Source organism: Cornus florida, unplaced genomic scaffold (assembly GCF_030987335.1).
Source record: "Cornus florida cultivar Cherokee Brave unplaced genomic scaffold, ASM3098733v1 CherokeeBrave_3.0.0_Hap2_Chr04, whole genome shotgun sequence".
NCBI lineage: Eukaryota > Viridiplantae > Streptophyta > Magnoliopsida > Cornales > Cornaceae > Cornus > Cornus florida.
The window spans coordinates 95,040,720-95,065,890 of record NW_026775574.1 but is presented as its reverse complement, the minus strand read 5'-3'; the positions used below and the strand labels follow the sequence as shown (position 1 = coordinate 95,065,890).

The window sequence follows — 25,171 nt, the reverse complement described above, 5'->3', positions numbered from 1 at the left end:
GGTTCCAACGTTTTTTTTCTTTTACAATGTTACTCAAGTCATGTAATGGTTTCACGTCTCCACATCAACGTGTATTTTCATTGGCATGTTTTATTTTTATTTGGAATGAAATTGATAGCAAGCAAATTATTTATGTGTGTATGATGTGAGATATAATTTTTGTAATTGGTTAATTTTGGTGTCGAAACAAATTGATGGAGTTATAATTTTTAAGGTACCAAATGATTGATAAACTATGATTTACGAAAAGGGAATGAACAATATTTTAGGAAGTTTTCCACTCAGGACACTATACTTATGGTACGTTTTTCTGAAAGTTTCCAAATGATTGATAAACCATGATTTACGAAAAAGGAATGAACAATATTTTAGGAAGTTTTCCATTTAGGACACTATACTTACATGGTATGTTTTTTCAAAGTTTCTAAAAATAGAATTTTTCTAAACTGAACTGGTACTAACTTTGGCTACCGGTTCCACATGCTATACTGTTGGTACAAAATTTCACTCATCTAAAATAGTTAAAAGAAAAGAATACAACTCACTCAAATAAAATAAATAATAGACAACAATAATTATTTAGAGAAAAGCGTATATTGCTTGATGATCTTTATTGGAGATTTAGGCTTCTATTTATACAAAAAGATGGTGGAATTATGGTAGGACTCGCATTGCTTTCCATCTAATATATTCCATATATAATGTTTCTTTCTATAATGTTGTTCCCTTTTCTACTTCTTTCTATGCCAGATTCTCTTTATGTAGAACTTCCTTGTATGAAGGATCATTTATTTGGTAGGACTGGTTCTGTCTTTAAATAAATTTGGGCCGAATGCAACTTGGTCCAACTGACTTTATTATCGGGCTGGAAGTTTAATATTGGCGATATTGGGCCGTTAGTGATTTTATCTGGGCTTGAACAGGGTTAGGCTTTTGTAACCCACCGAGAGATTAAAAATAAGACTTATGTTGTGGCTATGTGGTTGGCTTTTATTGGAGGGGGATTTTTCCCTTCACACTTTGCCGCGAATTCCCTTTTTAGTTGGACTACGGCTCCTAATTAGAAGGGAATTAAAGTTGAACAGTTGTCAATTTTGTAAGAGGCGGTTTCGAGGAGCGACCATTGACATTCTGACCAAAGAGCTTCTTTGCAACTTGCTTTTGGCCTCACTACGTTCATTATGCTCATTGCTTCAACGCAATTACAAGTTAGTCCCTCATTCACTTTTCTGATTTCATTCGCATCATGAGCTCTTCATCCACTCACGATCACATAGACATTGTAGATTCTGACTCCACACCCTCATCTTCCCCTACTCTCATTAGGGTTCCTCCTCCTAAGGTTTCTAACCCTCTTGAATCTGCGAGCGATTTGGCCAATCGAAAGGATGATTCTTTACCTCAAGCTGAAATATCCACCTCTGGGTCGAGTAGTATCTTCACTAAGGAGGAGAAAGAAATGATTTTGTCTATTCGATGTCTCGATTTCACCATTGACTCTGTAATAGAGGAATTTGAAATCCCCAAGGGGGTAGAAATTGTTGAATACCCAAGGACGGTTGATTTCAGTTCAAGCGAGGGCGTTGGAGAGAATGAATTGCTTTTATCAGTCGGGCACCTTAATGCTCTTCGTTTTCTTCTTCACCCCTTCTACCATTTAATCTTCAATAAGTTAGGTCTTAACCCTCTTCAAGTAGACCCTATCTTTCTTCGGATAGTCTTGGCTCTTCTTGTTCACCGAAGACTAGAGAGTCTTGACTTGACTCTTGCTGACCTACTGATTACTTACCCCATCTCTAGGTATGGGACCGAGCCTGACTGTTTTTATTTTACTTCCTCTCTTCAACAAAGGATATGTAAGGACCTCCCTTCTTTCGAGAAGAAGTAGAAAGAGAAGATGATAATAGTTAAAGGGAACTGGTTTGTACATTAATTGAACAAACTCCCAATCCCTCGCAAATTTGGGAAGTTGGGTACAAAATGTTTTCCCTCCCTTCATAAAAAATGCTCTGGTTGCTTTCCTTGTCAAGTTATACTCTTTCGTTATACTTAAAAATTTCTTGGTGTTTTTTCAGCTACGTTCCCCTCCTCTGTAGCTAGAAAGAGGCTCGGTTTCCTGGAAGAGCAAGTTTGGAGTAATCCCTCTTTAGTTGAGGATCTACTCTCTTCATCCAATCTTAAGGAAATTGTTCTAGTGCTTCAGCTACTGAGCTCATGGATTTGGCAGTTCCTTCTTTCGACAGCTTTCCTCTAACTGAGGAAGAGAAATGGAGAACCAAAGCTCTGAAGAAGAAAGCCAATGAACCTCTTGCAGTTGTGCGCTCGACTGAGCATGAGAAAGAGGTTGATGAACCTCCTCTTAAGAAAACTAAGAAAAACCCTCCTTCTTCTTCCAAAGGCAAATGTGTTGACCTTAGGAAGAAAAAAGGAAACACAAACAAGGAGGTGGCACCTAAAGAGGAGGTTCAGGCCTTTATCTTGGCGGATAAAGGAGAAGCTCGAAAGCCAACCATCTCCAGAGCTGACAAATCTATTCAAGAGATTCGGTAGTCACTGATCCATCTGCTGCATTGGTAGTTGCACGCGGGATGTGGTTACCTAAGGACGAGGAGATTATAAGCAACATGGGGCTAGAGCAGCTTTTCCCTTCTGCCCTTGTTCGAGCTGTGGAGGTTTTTCCTTTTCCGTTCTTTGTTATTTCCTCATCTTTTTTTCCACTCTATTTACACTATCATTGTTATTGTTGACTATGTAGAGCCTGTACCATATTATGACGCCACTGCTAAGGCTCAATCAATTTCTATCCGGAAATTGGAGAGGGATCTTACTTCTGCTGAGAAGAAACTAGTCCATAAGACTGCGGATGCTTAGATGGCTTCTGATGCAAGAGATGTCTACAAGAGTCATCTTGCAGCTGCTGAGGCTAAGATGAAGGAGCTGGAAGCTGAGAACTTGCGCTAGAGGGATGCAGTCAACACTTGCACAACTGCTAGGAAGTAGATGCAGGAGAGCTATTCAGTATTGGTGTGCCTGTCTAGTGCAAAAGCCTTCCGGTATGGCTTCACTTAAGGTTCAGGTAATAAAACAAAGGATCCAGATGCTTTTAATATGGACATAGAGGTGTCCTTCCTTTATGTTGAGGGTCCGAAGGCCCAAGAAGCTGAGGTGTTGTTCGCTGAGATGGTGAAGTCTCATCAAGGGGATCCTCTAGTCTCGAGCTCCTTAGTTTTACCAGTTCCAATCCCTTCAACCCTTCTAGACACAGCTTCCAACCTAAATGCGGTTGATGCGTTTGAATCTTCTCCTTTTGATCCAAAAAGGAAGTGAATTTGTGTAATATTTGCTATGAAACAATTTATTTTTTGCTTGTAGACAGTAGCTATTATAATTTTATATATTTTCTTTTTGAAAATTTGCATGTCTACGAATGTTTCTAAGCTACATATGCTTGCTAAGCAATTTGCATGTCCATGAGAAAGATTCACTTTCTTTAGAGGGTTTGGACTCCTTACGATCCGAAGCAAAAACAAGAAAATGGTAAGAAGGGAGTTCCTATGACAGTTCGGTCACTACCTGAGGAGTGTTCTATCCTTCAGTGATCTAACCGTCAAGGGAACCCTTCTTGCTCTTAACCTACATGGGTCTAACACTATTGTTTCTTATATTATTCTTTCAATACTCATTTTTCTTATATTATTTCGATGTGGGACAAACTTTTGATGGGTCTAACACTATTAGGCCACATACTAGGGCCTGGAAGTGTGACCTCCATGAAGAATGTTTGCCCTCATTCGGGTTCAGACCCATTGGCGTTCTTTCGGACTCCTGAGGTCCGAAGTGTTAAATTCTTTAATAATGGTATATGCCTTAGAGGACTGCGTTAGCGTCTTCAATTTTTTGGGATCTGAAGCATAAAGTTCCTCGGCTATGAGCCAGAGAAGAATTGTATTGGGTCGGACTTTTGAGGTTTGAGGCATAAAGTTCCTCGGCTATGAGCCAGAGAGGAATTGTATTGTGTCGGACTCTTGAGGTCCGAGACATAGAGTTCCTCGGCTATGAGCCAGAGAGGAATTGTATTGTGTCGGACTCTTGAGGTCCAAGGCATAGAGTTCCTCGACAATGAGCTAGAGAGGAATTGTATTGTGTCGGACTCTTGAGGTCCGAGGCATATAGTTCCTCGACAATGAGCCAGAGAGGAATTGTATTGTGTCGGACTCTTTAGGTCCGAGACATAGAGTTCCTCGGCTATGAGCCAGAGAGGAATTGTATTGTGTCGAACTCTTGAGGTCCGAGGCATAGAGTTCCTCTGCTATGAGCTAGAAAGGAATTGTATTGTGTCAGACTCTTAAGGTCCTAGGCATAGAGCTCCTCAGCAACGAGCCAGAGAGGAATTGTATTGTGTCGGACTCTTGAGGTCCGAGGTATAGAGTTCCTCGGCTATGAGCCAGAGAGGAATTCAGTGATGCTGCCGGGTTCATGGGATCTGCAATGGGTAGTATCCTCAGCTTCTTACTTTAGAGGAATATTTGATGATATCTTCAGACTCGTAAGTCCGAAGAATCAAAAACAAGAGAAGGCCAAGGAAAAGTGTGATAGTGACCTAGCCAGACTCCAAACGCTTGGTTGGGACCCTTTATTTCACGGTCACCCCTTGCTTGGCAGTTGTTTCTAATAAAATCCACTTATATTAACCACCCTCACTCCTTATTCTTATTCGATGCGGGAGAAAAGTAGAATTCATATTTTGGGCCAGGAATTCTGGGTTTTAAAAGAGGATTATTGCAAAGAATGCTCGCTGGTACTATTAATTACCAGTGGGCCCTCTTTGCAATGCACCTGAATACTTTCACTATTCTTTATATAAAGGAAAGTTAAAAGTTATTTTTAACCGATGTGGGACCACAATGAAATACATGTTTTAGGCCAAGTTCATTTGGGTTTTGCATCCAATAATGAGGGAAAAATAAAATACTGCAAAGAATGTCTTTTGCATATATGACTTAAGTCTATGCCTTAATTTCCAATGGGCACTCGTTGCTGTACACGTTCATGCTCAAGTATGCCTATATGTAAAAGAACTTGTAGAATAACAGTCGGGATAAAAAGACAACTAAAAAGCCAAAAAATACAGTTTCTTTTACCGTAATATCAATAGTAGGTAGTAGAGGTATATGTGTTGCCCCCTATGACGGGAAAGAAATTAGTAGTATTCGACAACAATGTCATGTATATGACATAGTTTTACATCAGGAGTTTAGATAGAGGGTGCAAAGAGGTATATAAAATAATAATCTTTTATTATGTGGGCATAAACAGCTGTATTTGTAGAAAGATAAATATATTGTCTATTTGTAAAATAAAAATAAGTGGACTATATTGTCTAATGATAGTATCTTTTGAGGTGTATTGTATTTCATGGACGTGCAATTGGACGCCCATCAGCTTCGGCTAACCGGTAAGCTCCTTTCCCTACCACTTCTGTGACTCTGTAGGGTCCGGTCCAATTGGGTTGTAACTTTTTTACGTAGGCTGTTTCCTGCTTCAGCACCCAATCGCCTACCACAAAGCTTCTGAACCTAACGCGCTTGTTATAACTGTTACGTAACTATTGTTGGTACGAAGCAAGCCTAATTGCTGCAGCATCCCTCTTTTCTTCCAAGAGGTCGAGGCTACGCTCAAGCTGTTGATCATTGCTCCCCTCGATCAATAAATGTGTTTAAAGAGTAGGCACTATTGATTCTGTAGGGATGATAGCTTCAGACCCATAGGCCATTGTAAATGGGCTTTCCCCCATTGGCCGTCGTAGGGTGGTTTGATATGCCCAAAGTACTGAGGTAGATTCTCATACCACTTTGATTTGAGCTTCTCCAATTTTTTCTTGAGACAACTGAAGCTGGTTCAAATAGTTATTTCAGCTTGCCTATTTCCTTGTGGATGACTAACTGCGGCTAATTTCTGCCGGATCCCATGCTCGGCGAAGAATTTTCCTGTGCTTCTGTTGTCCAAGTTCTTACCGTTGTCCATCATGATAACCATCGGGACTCTGAATCAGCAGATGATATTGTTCCATATAAAACTCTTCACTTGTTCATTGGTTACACTTGAGTAAGCCTCTGCCTCTATCCATTTAGTTAAATAATCCGTTGCTAGCAACACATATTCCTTTTGCTCCACAGCTTTGGGTAAAGGTCCGACCATATCAATCCCCCATTGTGCGAATGACCATGGATTCGCCATTACGTGCAAATCTTCAGCAGGCTGATGTTTCATTGGGCCGTGTCGCTGGCATTTGTCGTATTTCCTGGCATATTCTTCAGCATTCCGAGCTAGGTATGGACAGAAGAAACCTTGAGTTAAGATCTTATGTGCCAGGGATTTGCCACCGGAGTGGTTGCCACAATCCCCGTCATGGATTTGCTTCAATATCACGAGGGCCTCAAGGGGGCTTAAGCATTTCAAGTAAGGACCTAAGAATGACTTCTGATACAACTGGTTATTGATAATAGAATATTTGGCTACAGTGAACCTGAGTTTCCTTGCCTCGGCTTTCTGGTTCAGAAGAGTTCTATGCTTGAGGTAAGCTTCCAACGGATCCATCCAGCATGGTTCTCGTAGAATATCTGGGATCACTATTATCTCCTGCCAAGGACTTATACTAGGTTCGTCTAGGATGTTTATTGGCACTATCCGAATCAAATCTTCATCTGAGGAAGATGCCGCTATGGCCAATTGATCTGCTTCGGAATTCTCATCACGAGGTACTTGGTGGAATTCGATTTGATCGAATCCATGTATAATACTCTCTATAGGCTCCTTGTATGCTTTTATTCTTTCTTCTTTGGGCTGATATTTGCCTGTCACCTGATTCACAATAAGTTAGGAGTCACTAAAAACCTTTAAACACCTTACCTGGAGCTAGTTTGCCAACCGGAGCCCGACGAGCAAGGCTTCGTACTCGACTTCGTTGTTAGTGGCAAGAAAAGTCAAACGGATTGACTGCTGCAGTTTGGTGCCTTCAGGTTCGTGATAACAATTCCGGCCCTGGTACTAATTAGGTTTGAGGAACCCTCTACCCGAAGCTCCCATTGTGGTTCAGAAGGGTCTGGCTCTTTGGGCTTATCTTCATACTCAAGGATGAAGTCGGCCAATGCCTAGCCTTTGTGTGACACCTTTGGCTCATAAGATTTATCGAAGGAACTGAGTTCGATTGCCCACTTAGTTATTCTTTCGGACAAGTCTGGCTTGGAAAGAATAACTCGCATGGGGTAGTTGGTTAAGACTACGATGCTATGAGACTCAAAATAGTGCCGAAGGTTCCTTTTTGCATACACCAATGCTAGTATGATCTTATCTGCTTTGTTGTACCTCATTTTAGCATCTGTCATTGTTTTACTTGTGTAGAAGACTGGGTATTGATTATTTCTTTCTTCTTTGATCAGTACGGCACTTGTGGCTATGCTGGAGATTGCTAAATACATGATGAGAGTTTCATCAGGCTTTGGAGTGGACAAAATCGGAGGTTTAGCCATATAGCACTTCAATTGATTGAGAGCCATTTGCTACTGAGGTCCCCATATATCTTTGTTCTTGGATCTTATTGCATCAAAGAACGGTTTGCACTTATTGGATAATCGAGATATGAAGTGGCTGAGAGCTGCGATTCGACCAGTTAGAACCTGTACTTCCCTACGAGTTTTTGGTTCCTGATTTTGTATAAGGGCCTAAGCCTGAGCCGGGCTTACTTTTATTCCTCTCTTGTTGACAATATGCCCAAGGAACTGCCCTGAAGAAATTGCAAAAGAACACTTGGAAGGATTCAACTTCATGTTATACCTTCTCAAAGTGTCAAAGACTTCCTGGAAGTGCTTAGGATAATCCTCATTCTTTACACTTTTGACCACCATATCATCGATGTAGGCTTGGACCGTTCTTCCCTACATCTCGTCAAAGATCTTGTTAACGAGACGTTGGTAAGTTGCCCCAGCATTCTTGAGTCCGAAGGGTATGACTTTGTAACAGTAGGTGCCTTTCTTTATTATGAAGGCGATTTTTTCTTCATCCTCCGGATTCATAGGGATCTGATTATACCCCCAAAATATGCATTGAGGAATGTGAGTCTCTCATAGCCAGTGGTAGTATCGACCATCTGGTCTCTCTTGGGTAGTGGAAAGCTGTCCTTTGGGCATGCCTTGTTGAGATTGGTAAAATCTATGTACACTCTCCATTTTTCATTCTTCTTCTGAACTACCACCACATTCGAGAGCCATTGTGGATAGTGAACTTCTCGGATGAAGCCTACTTAAAGTAGTTTGTTTATTTCTTCAGTAATGATTCGATTGCGCTCGGGAGCAAACTTTCTGTGTCTTTGCTTAAGTAGCTTGAATGCCGGATCCACCTTTAGGTTATGGCATGAGATTGAAGGGCTGATTCCTATCGTGTCCGAATGATCCTAGGCAAACGCATTTGCGTTCCGTTGAATGACATCAACTAACACTTCTTTCTCTTCGGCTGTGGGGGAAGAGCCCATATAAGTGACTTTCTGGGGATCGCCGAGGATAACTTCGACGACCTCGAGGGATTCCTCGGTAGGCTTTATAGCTCTAGCTTCATCCTCCGCTTTCAAGTATTTGGGCAGAGGGCTCTGTAATTGCTATTTGGACATACTTTTGGGGGTCGCTACTGGCTGGGACTGCTTGATCAGCTTTTTTGCTTCATTTAGTGTCAGCGTGTAGCATTATTTGGTAGCAACCTAATCTCTCCAAAGATTAATAACCTCCTTAGTCCAGAGACAAGCATCGCATTACCTGATGGAGAGTAGACGGAACCCCATTCATTCGGTGGATCCAACCTCTTCCCATAATAAGATTGTAAGAAGGATGGATTTCTGTTAGAACAAAGTTTTCCTTCAATGTCCTTTTTGCCGCAGTGACTGATAAATCAATCACCCTAAGGGGGTCCACCTTTGTGCCATCGAACCCCATCAAAGGACTAGAGGTGGGCCGAATTAATGATGATGGAATCCCCAGTTGCTCGAAGACTGTCTTTGTGATAATATTGGCGCTGCTACTCGTGTTCACCAGCACTCTTTTCATCATATAATTTACCACCAGAAGACTAATGACTAGCAGATCCTTGTAGGGAAGCTGGACTTTGGATAAATCTCTATTGCCGAATCCAATACTGATATTACTTGAAGTGATAGTATTTATCGAGGACAATTTCCTTAGCTTGTGGGCTATCTGCAGTCTGGATTGGTACACCCCTTCTGACTCTTAGTCGTCCTTTGACCTCTCATGTATTGTATGAATGACTTTTACTTGATTGCCCTCCACTTTCCGAGGGTTGGCCTCCCGAGGCTTCACGTACTCTTTTGGTGTGAGTTAGTCTGCCAACTCACCTCTTGTTATCATGTTTTTCACCTGCCGCCCAAGAGATCTGTAATCATTGGTTGTATGCCCGTAATCTCTATGGTAAGCGCAGTGCTTACTCTTGTCCCTTTGCTCCAAGGGTTGCCTCATTGGCTGAGGGGCTGTGAATCTCACCTTGTTCTCTTAGAATAGCCGAGCCAAGGTGGTACGAAGAGGTGTGAACCTCTCCTCTATCCTTTGCCTCTTCTCAGGTACCTGAGCGACTGGTGCTAAGACATACTGGCTTTTTTGACTTTTCGATCTTGAAACTTTTTCCCGAGGCTTACTTTCCACTATAACGAGGGTGGCATACTGTGCTCAGTGGGCTATATTCTCCTCAAGCCGAATGTAGATCTGTGCCCAAGCATTGAGAGTCTGCTTGTCTGGAGGGAATATTTGACTAAGGAGGTATGGAATTTGGTACCTTGAATCATACTGATCTTGAATGTCTCTATAGTAATCTCAGGATGACAATCTGCTATTTCTGAGGCCTCCATGTTAAATCTGGATAAGTAATCCTATATCGTTTCTCCTCTCTTCTGCCGTATGGTGAAGAGACTAGAGATGGTTTTCTTCTGCTTCTTGTTTCCACAATATTATGCTAGGAACATAGCGCACAAGGTTTTGTGTGGCCTGTTTTTGAACCATTCCAATGCAACTCCCGTTAAGCTAGTAGGGAAAACCTTACACATGAACGTATCATTATGATTGTCCAATGCCATCTTCTGTGAGTAGTGATCTAGATGACGAGAAGGATCTCCTATGCCGTCAAACTGAGTGAAGGAATGCATAGTGAATTTCTTTGGTTTGTCAGTATGGTATATATCATCAATAAACGGAGTCTTTATTAGAGAATTTTTATGCTTTCTGGCTATCTCAGCGGGCGTTTGAACCCATAAGAGCCTCTTTTCATCAAAGGCCTCCTATATGCCAGCACCATCCGAAATACCATTGGTCCATACCGTAAGCTTACGGCTGGACTCGGCCTGCTCGTCCTGCATGCGATGAGGATGATTGCATGAAGCAACCACTTCGGTTCTCATCCTCTGCTCTTGCTGAACTTTATTAAGATGAACCTCGTTAGCCCGACCATCATTGGCTTGAGGTTCGTTGACCGGAGGAATGTTGCAGTTGAGGGGAAGTACTGCCTTGTCACCTGGTGGTGGCTGTGGCGTTACCTGAGCCATAGCTACTTGAAGGGCATCGTTTTTCTGCTGGAGTAGAGCAATATGGGCAGTGCTGACTTCGTTTGCTTAACGAAGTGTTGCGAATTAGTGAAAGAACTCTTCTCGCATCTTTTGCATTAATTCCATCTGTTGATCGGCCGCTGCTGCAGATCCTCCGGTTGACATTCCAGATTGTAATAACATAAACGATTTGAGACAATAGTGGGGGTATATTTCTATACGTTTCCCACAGACAGCGCCAAAGTGTAGGTTCAAAATTTCACTCAACTAAAATAGTTAGAAGAAAAGAATACAACTCACTCAAATAAAATAATAGACATCAATAGTTATTCAGAGAAAAACGTATATTGCTTGATGGTCTTTATTAAAAGTCTAGGCCTCTATTTATATACAAAAAGGTGGTGGAATTATGGTAGGATTCGCATTGCTTGCTCTCTAATATATTCCATATACAATGTTCCTTCCTATAATGTTGTTTCCCTTTATACTTCTTTTCATGCCAGATTTCTCTTTCTGTAGAACTTCCTTGTATGAAGGATCCTTTATTTGGTAGGACTGGTTCTGTCTTTAAATAAATCTGGGCCGAATGCAACTTGGTCCAACTGACTTTATTAACGGCCTAGAAGTTCAATATTGGCGATCTTGGGCCGTTAGTGATTTTATTTGGGCTTGAACAGGGTTGGGCTTTTGTAACCCACCGAGAGATTAAAAATAAGACTTATGTTGTAGCTACGTGGCTTGCTTTTATTGGAAGGGGATTCTTCCCTCCACATATACGAAAATTAACTTTGATTTACATCTAGGTTTATATAGCTTTTGTATTACAACTTATGATTTATTAAAAGTCTATCCGAGAGATATTTTGTAGAAAATCAGATATGATTTTTCTGTTTTTATTTCTAGAATATACACATGAATACAAGAGTGAGTTTAAAGTGTTTGTTCAATTCCTGATCGTGTTCAAAGTTTATTAAATATTACATCGACAATGATCAAAGAAACAGATCTATTTCTTCTACATCAAAGTTCAAAATCAGATATGATTTTTCTGTTTTTATTTCTAGAATATACACATGAATACAAGAGTGAGTTTAAAGTGTTTGTTCAATTCCTGATCGTGTTCAAAGTTTATTAAATATTACATCGACAATGATCAAAGAAACAGATCTATTTCTTCTACATCAAAGTTCAAATATTGAAGAACAGGTGTGAAGCAATCATACTTTGAAAGGGTCAAAGCAGTCGAGAAATGTTGTTTGATCTACCAACAATCTTTCTACAGAGATCAAGAGTAAAAGCTGTTGGACGGGATGTCGCAAAACTAGAAAATTGTCAGCAATTGGTGTTTGGTAAAACGATAGGATGTGAGTCTGAATCAAAATTCATTGTATTTTGTTTCAAACATAGTGCATCAGTTTACTTTGGACTGCACAGTCCACTATGTTTTTCCCACAACAATTGGTTTGTTCTACCAATTGAGATTTACTCGCTAAAAATCGCTAAAAATCCTGGTGTCATCTCTTAAACTATATTTGTTTTACTTTACTTTATTTTCTATGTGATTAATTGCTAAATTAAGCAAAACTAATTAAAATAAAAACACAGATTTTAATATTTTCCTTAAAAATTTAAACTTTCTACATACATCTTCCGTTGCATAATGGTAAAATAGGTAAAATACCTCACCCCGTTCGGCGCTTGTTCCATCCTGCTCCGTTTAGAATTGTTATGGGAGTGGTTAAATGATTATGATTCTAGTCAAATGATTTTGGGACAAAGACGTAGGTTAGGATTGAAAACCCGGTTGGATGGGAAAAGTCACCTCACCCTGTTACATTTATAATGTAAATTATAATTTTTTTCTTTTTCTTTATTTTATATTCAATAATATTAAATATATATTAAGTCTATTCTAATTTTTTAATTATAATCATTAAATATTTTTTTTTGTATTAATTTTATTTGAGAATTTAATAAACGATTTTGACAAATATTAAAATAGTCATACTAAACGGAGACCAAATAACGTAACCCACCCCAATCATCAGGCAGTATTCCCTACATGTGTGGCATTGTATAAACAAAGGAATGGATGGTCTTAGAAGGTTCCTTATAGTTTTCAATTACTGGCTCCTTTTTGTAAGTAAACCTTTAAATATCCCAACCGTGAGGCCACGTTTGTATAGAGAGATTTGAAGAAAAAAGAAAGAAAAGTATAGTGTTAAGTGTGTTTGGATGAAGAGAATAGAAATGATTGGGAAGGATTTGGAGGGATAGCCTATCTCTCCAAATCCCTCCAACTAAATCCTTCCAATTTTCAAAAAATTTGAGGAGAAAGGAAAAAATTTAAGTAAAATTTTCATTAAAGACAAAATTAGCCTTCAAAATTTTTTACATAAAATTTATATTACATTCAAGTCTTAGGTCAATAATATTAGGGCGCAGCGTCTCTATCTCCTCTTCTCTCGCATCTGCAAATTAGAATCGCTACTGCTCTATCTCCTCTTCTCTCGCGTCTGTCACTTCTCCGACTTCGGCAATTCTCCTGCGGCTTCGCATGTGCTACCCTCTCAAATTAGAGAGTTCAAAATTGTTTCCATCTACTACTAAACTGTTTGTAGATGACATCTATTACCCAAACTATTAAGAAATCTCTAATGTTACTAGTTGCTTTGGTTGTCTTGAGTATGCTCTTTGAATTTTAAAAAATATTATTGACTTTTAATCATTCCATAGTAAGTATTCTATATTTGTCATAATATGGGTGCAAATTGCCTCTGATCTCTATAGATTACAGATGGTTTCTGAAAGTTCCAAAGCATATTTAGCAATGGAAACTATAAACTTGATAATCACCTCTCACTACAAAAGGGGTTTATTAAATGCCATAACTAACAACAGATTTTCCTAGCATGTGCTACCCTCTCAAATTCAGCATATAAAATCTTTCACCCAAATGATTATGCAAAAGCTTCGGTACAGGTGTTGACAAATCTACCATCTTTTGAAACACAAGGTATGGTGCTCTACTGAAAGAAGGTGATCTGCATTAAAAATGTATTCATACGTGAGCTACCCCAAAATCAAAAACTAAATAAAAAAACAAAGAAATATGTATATATATATATACATATATATGTATATTTTACTTGATCAGCTTCAAGGCCAAAATATTTATGACTTTCAAAATGCTTGTGTGTGGTATCATCAGTAAATGGGTTAGTCATTATGTACCAATGTATCTAAACTTGCATATAACCCAATAATTAAGAATATGATAGCAGATCTAATGAGGTATAGACTCACAAAAACTGCAAGATGAAACTCACCATCATTTACAGACTGAGCTGCTAATTTTGAACACACAAAATTCGCTTAGCTTGAAGTTAAAACAACGACTTTCGGGATGGAAGGCCAATAAATTAAAAGGATTTTATATAATACAAGTAATTCAAAAGGGTAATTCAAGCTTTTCAAATTACAAGTAATTCAAGTTTTGAAAACAAGCTATTTTATTTACATTAGATACAAAGGGGTAATATAATAATTTGATTATTATCATTTCCTTTCTTTTCTTTCCTCTATTTTATCCAAATAAGAATATTATGCTTTTCTTTTTTTTTTTCTTTCCTATCTATCTAAATATGAAAATAAATTATAGCTATCATTTTTTTTTTTTTTTTCTTTCCACTTCTAATCCTTTACTTTCTTTTCTCTCCTGTATCTAAAGGAAGACAAAAGGAATGGCCGGTGAGGGCCTTCATTTTCCATGAAAATAAAGATGGAAAAAGGAGGTTTGAAATAGTTGCAAGTCTTAAATATACCATTAGCCGCCCATTGTAACGGAGGTTTGAATTAGTTGCAACTCCTTTTCCATTTTTCGTTGCTTTATGAAATTTTTGCAACAAAATTGGTGCGGCATCAGCGGGCCCACATCCCATTAGACATTTGTGTCTATAAAGGTCATCTTTGACACTCTCAAGTAAAATCACTCGTGTGCGTATATATAATATCATCCTTACGAGTGAGCAACAAATTTTATTCCACTAAATATGATGTTAAATTGATATAATTTAAGTGTAAAAAGTGTAATAATTTTAAAAATATAACAATTATATTCAACAATTACCATACTTAGTGGATAAATTTCTTATAGTCGAATTTACATTAGACAGAGTTAGAAATTTATTTTACGCGGGGCCTATTGAATAAATGGTTTCTTCTTCAGGGTGACAGAGTTGGGAACTATTGTTGGACTATATATGTGGGTGTATTGTGTATATATGATGTGTAATGTGTGCTTGAAATTAAGTTAATTAACAATGGTAGAACATAGGAACTGTGGATAAATTCAATGAAAATTGGTGTTCTGTTATTTAGTTAGCAATGGAAAATTTCTTGGATTCTATACAAACAATTCACCATGATTGACAACAGAAAAGTATACCGGCCCTTTGGAAATTGAAGAAACTTAGATGCATATGGAATAGGCAGCATTTTTTGTTGATACCCTTTAGTAATGAACGGTTATAAAAACTCTTAATTTACTTTGATAAATTAAGAATTTTTAAGAAAAATTATGACCGGGGCATTGTAGGCTCTCTCTCTACCTAGTTGTGATGTTGTCTTAGCCACGCAAGGACAAAATCCATACTTCTTTGTTCTCTGGAGGCACAGCGCTGAATCAGTGTGGTTTTGAATTATGAACTCCCTTCCCTCTCTTTTTTGGATCAAATGGAGAGAAGGAAAATGTTTCGTCTTTATTTTATGTAAAATTAGACATTTTAATCATTTAAAATTATAACATAGGGATAAAATAGTCTTTTCAATTTTTTCAAGGACATTACAATTCAGATTTTATTATGCCAGGTAAGGGAATGTGAGTCTTATTCCGGCCAGAAAGTAGGTCAATGTTAATTTTAAAATTAAAAGGGGAGGTCTTATTATTTAAACATTCTTTAAACAAAGTAAATGTAATTATTTTATTTTTTATTTATTACAGTGTGTGAATTTATTATTTGTGGGTGGCAAATCTCCATAACTCTCTGTATTATTATTATATATAAATGGTGCTAATGACTCATATTTATTATTTGTGAGTGACAAATCTCCATAACTCTTGTATTGTTTTTTGGAAGATTATTATATATAAATAATGCTAATGACTTATATTTATTATTTAATGGAGTCAAAGTCTCATTGTTTCGAAAAAATGAAGTTGACAAAAAGACACCGTTTATTCTCACGGAGGTACCACTTTTTATGCATTAGATACTACTTTTATTTTGGGTATAGAGGTACCACTTTTATTCGCATAGGTATTACATTTTGTGCAACACAAAAAGTGATACCTGTATGCACAAAAAGTGGCACCTATGTGACTAAAAGTCGTAAATGGTAAATTGTATTTTTTTATATCTTTATTTTTTTTTAATTATGAAACTTTGACTTCATCAAATAATAAATATAGATTATTAGCACAATTTATATGTAATATACTAATAATTTTTATTTATTTTATTTTATTTTTTAAGCTTGGTTTTCTTCTCCTCTTTTTTTTTAAAAAAAATAAAAAATAAAAATCAAACTAAAAAGTGGAAATTGACTTGATGTGATCATGTGACATGCAACTTTAAAAATTAGGACAGAAAAACAAAGTATAAAATAAAAACCTCAGCGAGAATCGACGACTTGCGAAAAAGAAGTTTGAATTGTGCATCAAGAAAGAAACAATGACCAGGGAATGGAGAAAAGTTTTAGATTTTTGTCAAGGTAACGGAAAGTTCTCTGGAGTCGCATATATACCATGTGAGAAAATAAAGTTGTCGTCCACAAAGAAGCCATCTAGAAGCAAGAAGGCGCTGATCATTTCTTGTCAATTATCAACGATTTGATTTTAAACTATACTAAATATTCGTGGTTTAATAATAAAATTTGGTTGTGCCCAAGGTCAAATATTCACGATATCGGATGTCGGTGCACCAGAGACAACTATTTTTTTTAATTTTTGAAATAAAAATGTAAAACAAAAAGCATACCAAACAGCTTAACTTGTTTTTACATCACTGCTTATCATATGTACGTAAGAATTTATGATTTCCAGAATGTTGACGAAGAAAACCAGAAGGAAAGTATTAGTCTTCCCGAACAAAACTCCCTCTTTCCTGTTTCCTTCTACCTCTGCTCAGTTTCTATATAACCGTAACCACCCCTCCTGTCTCTCCACAACATAGACACAGAAAACTTTTAGAGAGATAGCAAAATGCACAAGACTGGTTCATCATCGTCTCTGGGTCCAGGAGGCCTCGACATTGCCCGAGCCTTCTTCACCCCAATCGACAAAACAGCCCCACCATCACCCACCAAGCGCCACACCAAGATAGCCGTCATCGGCACCGGCAATGTCGGTATGGCCATAGCCCAGACCATCCTCACCCAGGACTTGGCCGACGAACTCGCCCTCGTTGACGCACTTCCCGACAAGCTCCGAGGTGAGATGCTCGATCTCCAGCACGCCGCCGCGTTCCTCCCGCGGACACGGATCCTCGCGTCCGTCGACTACTCGGTCACCGCCGGATCCGACCTCTGCATTGTCACCGCCGGCGCGCGTCAGATCGCCGGCGAGTCGAGGTTGAATCTGATACAGAGGAACCTTTCTCTGTTCTCGAAAATCATTCCGCAGCTCACGAAGTACTCACCGGATACGATCCTGTTGATCGTGTCCAATCCGGTGGACGTGCTGACTTATGTTGCTTGGAAGCTTTCCGGGTTCCCGCCAAATCGGGTGATTGGGTCGGGCACCAACCTGGACTCGTCCCGGTTTCGGTTTCTGCTTGCGGATCATCTTGATGTCAATGCTCAAGATGTGCAGGTAACAATTTTATTTCAAGGACTGATATGTCTGTATGTGTTTTATGTGTCAGTTACCTAATTGTTCTTATTCTCTATTCTTTTGACAATGGTAAAACCAGGCATTCATTGTGGGCGAGCACGGTGACAGCTCGGTGGCACTGTGGTCGAGCATAAGCGTTGGAGGAGTGCCGGTGCTGAGCTTCTTGGACAGGCAGCAAATCCCATACGAGGAGGAAAAACTAGAGAACATTCGCAAAGAAGTGGTACAGAGTGCCTATGAAGTTATCAACCTCAAAGGTTACACGTCCTGGGCAATCGGGTACTCGGCGGCTAACCTGGCTCGGAGCATACTGAGGGACCAGAGGAAGATCCACCCGGTGTCGGTGCTTGCAAAGGGGTTCTATGGAATTGATGGCGGGGATGTGTTCCTGAGCCTACCAGCACAGATTGGTAGGAGTGGGGTTTTGGGTGTCACTAACATACATCTTACTGAGCTGGAGGCACAGAGGCTTAGGGACTCCGCTAAGACTATCCTGGAGGTGCAAAGCCAGTTGGGGCTGTGAAGGACAGTGGATGATTTGGTTTAGAATACTGCATTTTTTTTTTCTTTTTCATTTGTCGTGTTTGGTCCTTAGATGGTTTGTTATAATTTTCAATTACTGGCTCCTTTTTGTAAGTAAACCTTAAATAACTAATTTATTCTTATGAGTATGTGAGCCATGAGGATCAAATTTTCACTTAAAATGAACTTCTATCCTACTTTGTTTTTACGGGTTCCAACCTTTAAATGATTTATGTGTAATGGTTTAACAATGTGTATTTTCATTGGCATGTTTTATTTTTATTTGGAATGAAATTGATAGCATACAAATTATTTATGTGTGTAGGATATGAGATATAATTTTTGTAATTGGCTAATTTTGGTGTCAAAATAAGTTCAATTGAGTTGTTATTTTTCAAGTTACCAAATCAAGATAGAGATCAGCTACCAAATTGAAAAGTTGTTTAAGGTTGATAAACTATGATCTCCGAAAAATGTATGAATAACACTTTAGGAAGTTGTTTTCCTCTTGAGACACTATACCTATATGGTATGTTTCTTCAAAGTTTCCAATAATAGAAATTTTCCAAACTGATAAACTTTTCCTTCAATTATGTCATGTGGGAACCGATACTAACTTTGGCTACAGGTTCAGGAACCTTAACTCTACAGTTTAGGATTATTCTTTTCAAAAGTCCTATGCATAAAAATTACCCTAAATATCTTTGAAAATTCTATACAAACCTTGATTTACATCTAAGTTGATACGGTTTTTGCATTACAACTTATGATGAGATATTTTATAGAAAATCAGATCTGATTTTTCTGTTTTTATTTTTAGAACATACACATAAACACAAGAGTGAGTTTAAAGTGTTTGTTCAAATTCCTGATCGTGTCAAAGTTTCTTGAATATTATATTAACGTACAACGATCAAAGAAGCACATCTATTTTTTCTACATCAAAGTTCTGATCTTGAAGAACAGGGGTGAAGCGATCACACTTTGAAATAGTCAAAGTATTCGAGGAGTGTTGTTTGATCTACCAACAATCCTTCTACATAGATCAAGAGTATGCCTAAGGTCAGAAACTGTTGGACAGGATGTCGCATAGTTAGATGATTGTAGCGATTAGTGTCTGGTAAAACGATAGGGTGTGAGTCTGAATTAAAATACATTGTATTTTGTTTCAAACATAATGGATTGGTTTACTTTGAACTGCACAATCTATTATGTTTTTACCACAACAATTGGTCTGTTTTACTAATTGAGGTTTGTTCGCTAAAAATCCTGATGTCATATCTCAAACTATATTTGTTTTACTTTACTTTATTTTCCATGTGATTAATTGATTAATTGCTAAATTAAGTAAAACTGATTAAAATAAAGACAAAGATTTTAATCTTTTCCTTAAAAAGTTAAACTTTCTACATATATCTTCCCCCACATAAACTCATATAGGGCAAAATACCTTACCCCCATTGGGGGCCATTCCATCGTACTTCGTTTAGAATTGTTATGGGGCTTTTAAATTACTATGATCGTAGTTAAATGATTTTGGGACAGGGATGTAGGTTAAGAGGGATGTAGGTTAAGATTGAAAACCAGTGAGATGGGAAAGGTCACCCCGCCCTGCTACATTTATAATGTAAATTATAATTTTTTTCTTATACTTTATTTTATATTCAATAATATTAAATATATATTAAGTAAATTCTAATTTTTTTAATTATAATCATTAATTTTTTTTTTATTAATTTTATTTGAGAATTTAATAAACGATTTTTGACAAATATTAAAATAGTCATCCTAAACGGAGACCAAATAACGTAACCCGCCCCAACCGTCAGGCAGTATTCCCTACATGTGTGGCATTGTATAAACAAAGGAATGGATGGTCTTAGAAGGTTTCTCATGGTTTTCAATTACTGGCTCTTTTTTTGTAAGTAAACCTTTAAATACCAAAGTGTTGTACTCCCTCTGTATTAATTGCTAGATATTATTTTTGGAGGGGATGAGTTTTTAAGAGTACATTTGAAACATGTTTTGTTTTTTCGCAAAGTTATTAATTTGTTCTTTTAAATTTTGAATATATAAATTTGAAATTTTAAACATGCACCAGATCCCAACTGTGAGGTCGTTGTGTGCCAATGTACACACAAAAGGAATTGACGGTGACGGCGTTCATTTTCGTTGGAAATAAAGATGGAAAAAGGAGGTTTGAAATAGTTGCAAGTCTTAAATATACCATTAGCCGCCCATTGTAACGGAGGTTTGAATTAGTTGCGACTTCTTTTCCATTTTTCTCTGCTTTATGAATTTTTTGCAACAATATTGATGCGGCATCAGCGGGCCCACATGCCATTAGATATTTGTGTCCTATAAAGGTGATCTTTGACACTCTTAATTAAAATCTCTCATTCTTACGAGTGAGCAACAAATTTTATTCCACTAAATATGATGTTAAATGGATATAATTTAAGTGTAAAAATTGTAATAATTTTAAAAATATAATAATTATATTCAACAATTACTATACTTGGTGAATAAATTTCTTGTAGTAGAATCTACATTAGACAGAGTTAGAAATTTATTTTAAGCGGGGCTTATTGAATAAATAATTTCTTCTTCAGGGCGACAGAGTTGGGAACTATTGTTGGATTATATATGTGGGTGTATTGTGTATATATGATGTGCAATGTGTGCTTGAAATTAAGTTAATTAACAATGGTAGAACAGAGGAACTGTGGATAAATTCAATGAAAATTGGAGTTCTATTATTTAGTTAGCAATGGAAAATTTCTTGGATTCTATACAAACAATTCACCATGATTGACAACAGAAAAGTTTACGGTCCCTTTGGAAATTGAAGAAACTTAGATGCATGTGGAATGAATAATACTTAACTACTCACCGGTGAGTAGTTTTACCTTACTCACCCCTCATGTGTTCCAATAACTGCATACCACATCAGTTTTAATAAAAATGTTATTTAATGGTTGATCCGAGAAAATACAGGAGAACATGTATTATTTGGTTATTGAAGCTGGTGTGGTATGTTATTATTGGAACACATGAGGGGTGAGTAGGGTGAAACTACTCACTGATGAGTAATTAAGTATTATCCATATGGAATAGGCTGTATTTTTTGTTGGTACACTTTAATAATGAACGGTGAGAAAAACTTACAATTTATTTTAATAATAGAAAAATTAAAAATTTTAAGAAAAATTATGACTGGGGCGTTGTGGGCTCTTTCTCTATATAATTGTGATGTCTTAACCACGCAAGGACAAAATCCATACTTCTTTGTTATCTGGAGGCACAGTGCTGAATCGGTGGTGACGTTGTGGTTTTGAATTATAGATTCCCTTCCCTCTGTTTTTTTTGGAACAAATGGAGAGAAGGAAAATGTTTAGTCTTTGTTTTAGGTAAAGTAAGACATTTTAGTCATTTTACGGGAAAAAATAGTCTTTTCATGGACTTTTTATTATTATGACAGGATGTGAGTGTTATTCAGGCCAGAAAGTAGGTCAATGTTAATTTTAAAATCAAAAGGGTAGGTTTTATTATTTAAACATTCTTTAAACAAAGTAAATCTAATTATTTTATTTATTTATTTATTACTATGTGTGAATTTATTATTTGTGGGTGGCAAATCTCCACAACTTTCCCTTTATTTTTTTAGGCTTGGTTTCCTCCTGTCTTTTTTTTTTTTTTTTTTTTTTTTAACTCAAAATTAAACTTAAAAGTGGAAATTGACTTGATGTGACATGCAACTTTAAAAATTAAAATATAAAATAAAAACCTCTGCTCCAGCAAGAATCGACGACTTGCGAAAAAGAAGTTTTGAATTGTGCATCAAGAAAGAAACAATGACTAGGGAATGGAGAAAAGTTTTAGATTTTTGTCAAGGTAACGGAAAGTTCCTTAGAGTCGCATATTCACCCATGTGAGAAAATAAAGTTGTCGTCTAGAAAGAAAGAACCGATCGAGAAGCAAGAAGGCGCTACCAGAACTAACAAAATTATTGGACTAAATCTACGATTTAATAAAAAAATTTAAAGTATACTAAATTTACGTGGTATAATAAAAAAAATTTGATTGTCCAATAATACACTCGTGAAAATGAATGGTAGGATGACTAACAGGTTAGTAACTTAAAATTCTAGATTCTCAATTTAAATATAAATTAGGGATTCAAGTCTCAAAAAAAATATGTTCTAATGCACTTGGTAAGGTCCACTGGACATAACAAATTAAAATTTTCTCTTTTAGTGCTATTTTCTTAAATTTTGAAATAAAAAAATAAAACAGAAGGCATACCAAACCGCCTTAACTTGTTTCACAAGTTTTTTAATCACTGCTTATTATAACGTAAGAATTTATCATTTCCAGAATGTTGACGAAGAAAATTAAACCAGAAGGAAAGTTTTGTCTTCCCGAACCAAACTCCCTCTTTCCTGTTTCCTTCTTCCTCTGCTCAGTTTCTATATAACCGTAACCACCCCTCCTGTCTCTCCCCAACACAGAGAGAGAAAACTTTTAGAGAGAGAAACTGAGTGATAGCAAAATGCACAAGACTGGTTCATCATCGTCTCTGGGTCCAGGAGGTCTCGACATTGCCCGAGCCTTCTTTACCCCAATCGACAAAACAGCTCCACCCTCACCCACCAAGCGCCACACTAAGATAGCCGTCATCGGCACCGGCAATGTCGGTATGGCCATAGCCCAGACCATCCTCACCCAGGACTTGGCCGACGAGCTCGCCCTCGTCGACGCACTTCCCGACAAGCTCCGCGGCGAGATGCTCGATCTCCAGCACGCCGCCGCGTTCCTCCCACGGACAAGGATCCTCGCGTCCGTCGACTACTCGGTCACCGCCGGATCGGACCTCTGTATCGTCACCGCCGGCGCGCGTCAGATCGCCGGCGAGTCGAGGTTGAATCTGATACAGAGGAACCTTGCTCTGTTCTCGAAAATCATCCCGCAGCTCACGAAGTACTCCCCGGACACGATCTTGTTGATCGTGTCCAATCCGGTGGACGTGCTGACTTATGTTGCATGGAAGCTTTCCGGGTTCCCGCCGAATCGGGTGATTGGGTCGGGTACCAACCTGGACTCGTCCCGGTTTCGGTTTCTGCTTGCGGATCATCTTGATGTCAATGCTCAAGATGTGCAGGTAACAATTTCATTTCAAGGACTGATATGTCTGTATGTGTTTTTATGTGTCAGTTACCTAATTGTTCTTATTCTCTATTCTTTTGACAATGGTAAAACCAGGCATTCATTGTGGGTGAGCACGGTGACAGCTCGGTGGCACTGTGGTCGAGCATAAGCATTGGAGGAGTGCCGGTGCTGAGCTTCTTGGACAGGCAGCAAATCCCATACGAGGAGGAAAAACTAGAGAACATTCGCAAAGAAGTTGTACAGAGTGCCTATGAAGTGATCAACCTCAAAGGTTACACGTCCTGGGCAATCGGGTACTCGGTGGCTAACCTGGCTCGGAGCATTCTGAGGGACCAGAGGAAGATCCACCCGGTGTCGGTGCTTGCAAAGGGGTTCTATGGCATCCATGGCGGCGATGTGTTCCTGAGCCTGCCGGCACAGATTGGTAGGAATGGGGTTTTGGGTGTCACCAACATACATCTTACTGAGCTGGAGGCACAGAGGCTTAGGGACTCCGCTAAGACTATCCTGGAGGTGCAAAGCCAGCTGGGGCTGTGAAGGGCAGCGGATGATTTGGTTTAAAATTATGCATATATATATATATATATTCATTTGTCATGTTTGGAGTAAGATGGTTTCTTATAATTTTCAATTACTGAGTCGATACTTTATGTAATCATTTAAATAACCTAGTCATTTGTTACAGAGCTGTAAAAAGAAATGTTACTATATTAAATAATTAATTTATAGTCCACGAGTAGCATCAAATTTTCTCTTGCGGTTATCTTTGGGTTGTGAGTTTATTTGAGAGTAATATATCATTGTGACCAAGATTATATGATAAAACGAGATTCGTTGTCATGGTCAAGGGGCTTATTATGTGACATAGATTTTTCATTGAGCAGAAATTCCAACTTGGTGGCTAATGAGTTTGCAGCTCTAGATGCTTTGGCGGGGAGTGGTCTAGTAATTAGGTTACAGACCAGTCAACCTTATGTTTCAATGTATTTAATCTTTTGTTTGTCGGGTTAAAAAAAACAAAAAAAAAAGACATTGGGCCATGTTACATATATATATATAAATTTACTCTGGCTAAAAAAAAATAGTGAAACGACATTTACAAAGCGAAACATCCATGCACACACAAATCACTCAAACAAACAACCACAAACACTAAAAACATTGGGCCATGTTATGTTATAACCAGCAAGACATATTTTCTTGCGAGTGAAGTTATTAACAAGTTGATTGAAGTCTGAAAAGAAGTGATGGATGTTTTTAGTCTTTTAATACACACTGAAATCTCAAACATGTAATACTTTTCTAATGAACTTCGATGAGTCTATCGTGTTAAATGGTGAGAAATAAAATTAGTCTACAGGCCTGCTTGGTTTGTGATTCAGATATAAGGTTAGAAGTTTTTAACCAAATATGCAAGTTTAATGCGTTATAGGCAAAGAATGATGGCGGGAAAATATCTATCACGACGTAAAAAATAAAGTGTCCTGTAATCTTTAAAAGTATCTTGAATTTGAACGATCTCATTTGCTTTTTTGTAAATCATTTTCAATGTAAATTGTAAAAGTTAATGATCTTGAATATTAAGAATTGCAAGGAACTTAACAAGTGACCACTCGATAAAAAATAGGTTGGACTTGGTTCTACTGTTCTAGGTTGAGTTTCATATGGGCTCTGGTTGGCTATTATTTTGGGCTTTTTAGTGCTGTTAGTGGCCTTGTTTTTCTGTGGGCTTACTTCAGACCAATTTTAATTTATTTATTTATTTATATCGTTGCTCTGGATGCTCTTGGAATGGAATTTTATTCAATTTCAAAGCACATCAAATCTGAACAATGTAAATTTATGAAAAATCCACTTTGTTGTTATGGAATTTGAAATCTAGGTATTTCAAAGTGAATGAGGCGAAAATATCACTAGAGTATAGCTCTTGATATTGAAAAGTATACTCAAATTTTCAAAAAACATGGTTGGAATTATTTGCCATGACAAAAGAA

General features: G+C 37.8%; 2 protein-coding genes across 2 annotated transcripts; both read left to right on the top strand.

Annotated features, from left to right (window-relative positions):
* Positions 1-16,823: 16,823 nt before the first annotated feature.
* On the top strand, positions 16,824-18,299 carry LOC132302343 (L-lactate dehydrogenase B-like). Its single transcript, XM_059799179.1, has 2 exons — positions 16,824-17,465; positions 17,566-18,299. The coding sequence occupies exons 1-2, from the start codon at positions 16,857-16,859 to the stop codon at positions 18,007-18,009; spliced, it is 1,053 nt and encodes a 350-aa protein (XP_059655162.1). The 5' UTR covers positions 16,824-16,856; the 3' UTR covers positions 18,010-18,299.
* A 4,208-nt stretch (positions 18,300-22,507) lies between these two features.
* On the top strand, positions 22,508-23,868 carry LOC132302342 (L-lactate dehydrogenase B-like). The gene is made up of 2 exons (XM_059799178.1): positions 22,508-23,169; positions 23,271-23,868. The coding sequence occupies exons 1-2, from the start codon at positions 22,561-22,563 to the stop codon at positions 23,712-23,714; spliced, it is 1,053 nt and encodes a 350-aa protein (XP_059655161.1). The 5' UTR covers positions 22,508-22,560; the 3' UTR covers positions 23,715-23,868.
* Positions 23,869-25,171: the final 1,303 nt, after the last annotated feature.

What these genes read in the sequence shown, in the direction of transcription:
- LOC132302343 (XM_059799179.1), top strand. Translation starts at nt 16,857, where the DNA reads ATGCACAAGACTGGTTCATCATCGTCTCTGGGTCCAGGAGGCCTCGAC. An exon ending in TCAATGCTCAAGATGTGCAG is followed by an intron (nt 17,466 to 17,565) that starts GTAACAATTTTA and finishes TGGTAAAACCAG; the next exon opens with GCATTCATTGTGGGCGAGCA.
- LOC132302342 (XM_059799178.1), top strand. Translation starts at nt 22,561, where the DNA reads ATGCACAAGACTGGTTCATCATCGTCTCTGGGTCCAGGAGGTCTCGAC. An exon ending in TCAATGCTCAAGATGTGCAG is followed by an intron (nt 23,170 to 23,270) that starts GTAACAATTTCA and finishes TGGTAAAACCAG; the next exon opens with GCATTCATTGTGGGTGAGCA.